The following is a 6,898-nucleotide window of genomic DNA, read 5'->3' as shown; positions in this document are numbered from 1 at the left end:
AAAAACACAGAGAAAGAGCAGTGTAATCTTGTCTAAGTTAAAAAAAAAAAAAAGATCAGTTGGGTTTATGTGATCATGTGATCACAGAGTCCTTGTGAAGGGTCAGCAGGGGTCAGAGTGACAGAGGATGTGGCATAGGTTAGCACCTGGAAGATGTTATCTGCTGGCTCTGAGAAGGAAGGAAGGGGTCATGAGCCAGGGGATACAAACAGTAGAAGCTGAAAAACACAAAGAAATAGATTTCCCTAGAGCACCCTAAACCAGTAGAGCTTCCCTGACACCTTGATTTTACTTTTTAATATAGTTTTTGGTGCTGGGGACAGTGCCCAGGGCTCGCACACCTGAAGCACCTTCCCTGGCCCCTTGTGTGGTTTTTGAGACGGAGCATCACTAAGTTACCCAGGTCACCCTAAAACTTGCCATCCTCCTGCCTCAGCTGCCAAATGCACTACCAGGTCTAGCTGTTCAATATAACCCAATTCTTGGCCCTGGCTTCCAGAACATTACCCAGTCTGGCCCACATTGGTGTTTTTGGTATTACCCATGATTCCTTGCTCCACCGCCCCTTAGTGCGCCCACTGCAGGAATTATCCAGAAAAACAACACATTTGTCCTTCCTTGAGCCATTAGCGTAGCCACAGGAGATGAATACAGATTTAGTCACAATAGGTTTTGCTTTTCCTCTCCTGTAGCCCAAGTTGGCCTCAAACTCCCTCTGTGGACAAGGCTGGCCTTGAAATCCTGATCCTCTTGCCTCCACTTCCCTAGCGTTAGGATTATAAACATGTTTACCATGTCTGTTTTCTACGGTGCTGGGAATCGAACCCAGGCCCTCATGTACGCTAGGCAGGCACTCTGGCAGCTGGGCTACAGCCCAACCCTTTTTTTCTCCTTTTCTTTCTTTTAAAGATTTATTTTTAATTATGTGTAGGTGTGTGTACGCTTGTGGATATAGGCCTCCCCCCAAGATCTCTCCGTAGCTAGCTCCTCACTTCAGCTAGTCCTCAGCTGAGGCAATGTCTCATCAGGAACTTCCCCGACAGCCTGCCTCCTAGACAACCTCCACCATAGCTCCCTCCTTACTTCCTTCACGGCACTTAATCATAAGCTGACATATCTGTTTATTTTTAAATATATGCACTCATGCTAGTCTGGGTGAAATCCAGGTTGGATTCTTTTCTTTCTCTCCTTCCTTCCTTCCTTCCTTCCTTCCTTCCTTCCTTCCTTCCTTCCTTCCTTCCTTCCTTCCTTTCTTTCTTTCTTTTCCCCCAAGAGAATGTTTCCCTGTGTAACAACCCTGGCTATCCTGGAACTCACTTAGTAGACCAGGCTGACCTCGAACTCACAGAGATCCACCTGTCTCTGCCTCCCGTGTGCCACCACCGCCCGAGCATGCTGGATTTCAAATGTGAGGTTATGAGAAGAATGGGAGCCCTTGCAAGTTGTCTCATCAGGCCTGACTTGACCAGGGACCCACATGGTAGAAGGACAGAAGTGACGCTTGTGGCTTGTCCTCTGACTTCCACATGTATAGTTCCTGCCGGTAAACAACAAATAAATAAATAAATAAATGTAATAAAACCCGTGGCTCAGTAAGGAGAGCGCTTGCCTGGCATGCACGACATCCTGGGTTCCATTCCCAGCACTGCACAAACTTGGCCGGTGACCCACACCTGTATTTCCAGCACCAGGGTGCTAGAGGCAGGAGTATCAGAGCCCCAAGGTCATCCTCTGATATATAACAAGTTCTGCGATGGCCTGGGACACATCAGACCCTGCCTCAAAAATAAATATATTAAAAACTCTGTGCAAGTTAGGCTTGGCGGTGCACACCTTTAATCCTAGAGAAGCAGAGACAGAGAGTTCAAGTCCAGCCTGGTCTACAGGATTTCACAGAGAGACACTGTTTCAAACAAAAGGTTAAAAAATACTAATGATGGGGCTGGAGAGATGGCTCAGTGGTTAAGAGCATTGCCTGCTCTTCCAAAGGTCCTGAGTTCAATTCCCAGCAACCACATGGTGGCTCACAACCATCTGGAATGAGGTCTGGTGCCCTCTTCTGGCCTGCAGACATACACACAGACAGAATATTGTATACATAATAAATAAATAAATATTTTTTAAAAAATACTAATGAGTCTGGAGAGATGGTTCAGTGTTCAAGAGCACTGGCTGCTCTTCCAGAGGACCAGGGTTCAATTCTCAGCACCCACATGGAGGCTCAGAGCTGTCTGTAACTCCGGTCACCCTCTTCTGGCCTCTGTGGGCACAAAGCATGCAGCACACAGACAAATGTGGAGGCAAAACACTTATACATAGAAACTAAAATTAAATTATAAATGTGAAGTAATTCTTTTTTTTTTAATTTTTGAGACAGGGTTTCTTTGTAGCTTTTTTGTTTATTTATTATTTTGGTTTTTCGAGACAGGGTTTCTTCTGTGGCTTTGGAGCCTGTCCTGGAACTAGCTCTGTAGACCAGGCTGGTCTTGAACTCACAGAGATCCGCCTGCCTCTGCCTCCCGAGTGCTGGGATTAAAGGCGTGCTCCACCACCGCCCGGCTTCCAGTAATTCTTATACCGGGGTGGTGGAGGAGTACCTGCTGAGCATGTTTCAGCCTGGGATTTGACCTACAGCACCACAGAAAAAGTAGAAAGCAGTAATTTTTATGCCGAATCCGTGTGAGAAAGTCATGGATATACTGGTTTCCATCCTCCGTGTTAAAGTGAATTTTCTGTTTCCTCCTAGCATGCACTTTCTGATGCTACAGAATGACATGGCCTTAGAACTGCAGGCCCACGGCGCCAGACTGTCCCCTGCGTCCCCTGCGAATGGTGCCTGGAACACGGAGGTACATCTGGGGCCTAGGGGTGTGGCGTGTAGAGGCTTGCTTGGTGTGAGTAAGGCCTGGGGTTGAATCTCCAGTTTTAAACTATATCCATATAATTGCTGAGTGAGCGGCACAGGCTGTGTGTTCCACACAGGCATACCCACACAGCCCTGCTCTCTGTACCCTCTCACCCACCGGCTGCCTGCTTGCCTTGAGGACCCAACTCGGCTGACCCACATCACCCAGGAGAGCACTTGGCACACCATGGTACGCCCGTAGGGTTGGACACTGCATAATCAGGCAGAACTGTGGGTCTGTGGCCTGGGGCTAAGTGGTGAGCCCAGTGGAATAAATCTCTGTGAAGGGCAGGATACAGTCAGTCTGAAGCCATGTCTACAGAGAGCATAGGGAAGAGGAAGGCTTGATCGAGGGCTGCTGAGGATTTTGTGGGGAAAATGACTTTAGCTTGAAGTGCCTCTGTTACAGAAGAGATGTGATGGGCCTGTTCTGACCCTGCACCCAAGCCACACAAAGAGGCCTGGGCTGGGGAGGAGGAGCTCCATTCTCGCTGTGTACAAACAAGCGGGGGTGCCTGGCTTCCTGGCTGCAGCTGGTGACATTCTGAAGCAACAAGTGCAGCTGAGAATTCCATCCGACTCAGGTGACCTGTGATGGCCCAGCCCAGACATAGCAGAAATAAAGCACTGGCAAGGGACATGAAAAAGTGCCGGCAGGACTTCTGGCAGACACGGGCCTAAGCCCACAGTCAGGATTCAGCTCGAAGGCAAAGACCTCCCTCCCCTCCCGGGGACCCTCCAGGAGAGGTGGAATATGGGGGGGGGGGCACAGGAAGAGGGAGATAAGGGAGGGAAATGGGGGTGGAAATGCACCAATAACCCCTGGGGTATCTTAGTGTGTCTCCCCAGATTTCACACCTCTGAGTCTTGGGCCTCTAGTGACAAACTCTTTTATACATGAGACCGTTTTTTGTAGGTCCCAGGCTCTGGCCTAGGCCCTTTATGTCCACTAGCCGTCCCCAACCCAATGCTTGTCACCGTCCAAGGTGGGGATGGAGATTACCCTGTGATACCATGACACAATGACACAGAAGATAGTGATCTGTCCCAAAGCTCACAGCCTGCCAGTTTGTGGGGTTTGAAACCAGGCTGTCTGGCTCCAGTGTCCCACAGATGCTGAGATTCTGAAAATTAATTACAGGACCGAGGGAGGCACTTTCCGGCTCCAAGTGTGACCCTGGAAATGCAGCTGACTCTGAGGAGCTCAGTTTCCTTCCTGACCCCAGGGCACAGGACAAGGGGGGTTGTAAACACAGACTGGCCTGACTATAACGCTCTCACACGCCCACGGTCTGTCATCAGGGTGAGGCCGAACACCTAGTTTTGACCATTGTCAACTGAAGAGCCACCGTGACAGTACACAATAGAGGATCGCCTGCCAGGGAGCTTCAGAGAGGCTAACCAAACTTCCTGAGGCCACACAGCAAGCCAGAACAGGTTCCAGCATCCAGAGGAAAGGAGTTTCCTCCCATCCCCAGAAGGAGAGAGGACCTTCCAGAGCCGCCCAGGCTGAGGTTGGGGCAGGAAACCACACGTCTCCCACTTCCCTACTCCAGGCACCTAGTCTGGTCTGGTCTGGTTTCCCAAAGGCAGACGACCGCTCTAAAGGCAGAAGGTGGGCCTGAAAGTCGCTTGCAGTTGTTCAGCCCCCAATTCAAGCAGACTGGGGAAGAGACCCCGGAAGTATCTCCCAACGGCAGGGATCCCGGGGGTAAATCCCACTGCATTCAGACCCTCTGCTTCCTCATCCGGAAAATGACGAAAATCCTCACTTTATAGTTGTAAAAGAACTAAATACGTGATGAAGGCTGGGAAGACACCTAAGGGTGCAGGTGGATAAACTGGGGGAACCCTGGGAAGAAAGTTGCGTCTATAAAGCCCGGGATGGGGTTCAGGGCTGGCGCTCACGCTGAGGTCACTGATAGGATGACAGGGAGGGCTGGGTAGCTGGTGTCACACCTTGGTCACAAAAAAAAAAAAAAAAAGGGTGGGTGGGGACTGACTTCCTTCCTGGAATAAAATAATACTATCTAAGTACTGTGCCCACTGCATCCCATTTGATCCACGGAGGTGGGTTCTGTCGTAACCGCCAATGGACAGATAAGGAGACAAAGCCCAGAGATCCTCTGCAATATACCCAAGGTCACACAGCTACTAAAATGCTCCTCCAAGCTGGGCCAAGACACCGGAGCCTCCCTCCCGCCTTCACCCTAAGCATTCTCTTCTACTCTAGGCACTGTGTACACTCATCCAAACGGAAACTAGCGGCTGCCCAGAGCCGAATGGCACCCACGGAGTTGGAGCCCTTTGCCCGGACCGGCAAACTGAGGCCTCCGCCCACCTTCTGATGCTTGCGCTCCTTCTCAATGCGGTCCATCCTCTCCACGCGCAGCCGGTCCAGCTCCAGGCGCAGTTCGTCCAGCTCGGGAGCGACGTGATGCCGGCTCACCAGCACCTCGAGGATCTCCAGGACCCTCACGACCTTGGGCATGAGGCGCGCGATGGACTCGCAGCCGTGCTGGTCGATGACCCTCTCGAACTCGTGGCCCACGAGCGACGCGATGTCGTACACATCCATGACGGTCAGCTCCGCCACGTTCTTCTCCAGCGCCGACAGGGCGGCGGGCGGCGACCCTAGCGGCTCCTCCATGGCCCCGCGCGGGTCCCGCGCCGCCGGTCCACTCGCGTAACTCGTGAACTTGGGGGGCGGGGGGGTCCTGAAGCACCGCGGGGAGGATGGCGAGGGCGGCGGCGCGTGCGCAGGCCCGCGGCGCCTCCCGACTTGCGGCTCCGACACTGAGCGATGGAGACGTGGGTCCCGGCCTGGGAGGCGGGTGGCGCCCGGTGCCCGGAGGGACCGCGGCCCGGAGACTCCTCCCGGGGAGGAGAATCAAACTTTGGCGACGCCGAGTGACTCCGGGTGGCCGGCTCCTCCCCGCCGGGACGCTGCGAGGCGACGTGGGATTGGAGCCGGGCGCGCGTCTCCGTCCCCGGGGGTCCCGGTGCGCAGCCCCGCTGGTCCCGAAGCTCCGCCCCCAGCTCCGGTCCCGCCTCTCAGGCTCCGGTCCCTGCGACCCCGGCCCTGCTCCACCTCCTCCAGCCGCGCTCCGCCTCTCGGGCAGCGGGGGCCACTGCGCACGGCCATTGGCTGCTTCTGGAGGAGGTGGAGTCTGTCTGCGGAGGGAGGGGCTCATGGGTGGGCTCACCCTGCGATCCAGCCAGTGCAGTGGGGATCCCGGCAACTAGAAGCTCCCTGCTATTCCCTTGGCCACTCCAACTCTGTGGCTCCCCACCCTGTGCTTCAGCTGGCGCCTCGGGGACAGCAAACCACAGCACACAGGGATCCCAAAGCCACCTAATGTGCTACCTGGATTTCAGTACGTCCTGGGGAAACTCTGATCCCTCAGGTCTACTCTCCCCTCGGCTCCCCAGTCTACCCCGACTCTGTAGCACTCCACTCTGTGCTCCAGCAGAGTCTCCGGCAACTGCAGCCAACAACACAAAGCGTCCTCGGTTTTCAAAGTTGCTGGCTAGTCCGCTTGCCCAGTCACTAACCCGCAGCTCCTTAGAGCCAAACGTTTCCTTCCATCTCAGGGGAAAGAAACAGGCTGGGGATTTGGGTCTCAGTCCCAAGACTGGTCCCAAGCTCTCTTCGTCCTTTGGCCTCGCCATCAGACTCCATCCCAGGAGAGATTATCCTGATTCGGCCCCGGCCCCTACTATTCTGTTCCCACACGTCCAGGAGGAACTCGCCAAATTCCCACCATCATAAACTGCTGTCTGACTGAGAGGTCCCTGGTTCTTCAGGACATAAGCTTTGTTATTTTTAAGTTGCAACTCGCTATGGAGACCAGGCTGGTTTTCAGACTCATAGATGTCCTCCTGTCTCTGCCTTCTGAGTGGTAGTGTTAAAGGCACGCTCAACCTTTTGTCCTATTCTCTCTCTCTCTCTCTCTCTCTCTCTCTCTCTCTCTCTCTCTCTCTCTCTCTCTC

At 53.5% G+C, this 6,898-nt stretch overlaps 1 protein-coding gene across 1 annotated transcript in view; it reads right to left on the bottom strand.

The window, feature by feature from the left end:
• The window catches only part of Rilpl1 (Rab interacting lysosomal protein like 1), a 35,548-nt gene extending 29,972 nt beyond the window's left edge, over window positions 1–5,576 (bottom strand). The window contains exon 1 of the mRNA XM_005344378.2: window positions 5,247–5,576. Within this exon, the coding sequence (XP_005344435.1) occupies window positions 5,247–5,555 (309 nt within the window). The 5' untranslated portion in view covers window positions 5,556–5,576. The remainder of the gene's footprint in view (window positions 1–5,246) is intronic.
• Between the last annotated feature and the right edge of the window lie 1,322 nt (window positions 5,577–6,898).

Source organism: Microtus ochrogaster, chromosome 2 (genome assembly GCF_000317375.1).
Source record: "Microtus ochrogaster isolate Prairie Vole_2 chromosome 2, MicOch1.0, whole genome shotgun sequence".
NCBI lineage: Eukaryota > Metazoa > Chordata > Mammalia > Rodentia > Cricetidae > Microtus > Microtus ochrogaster.
This window is presented reverse-complemented; position numbering and strand designations above follow the sequence as displayed.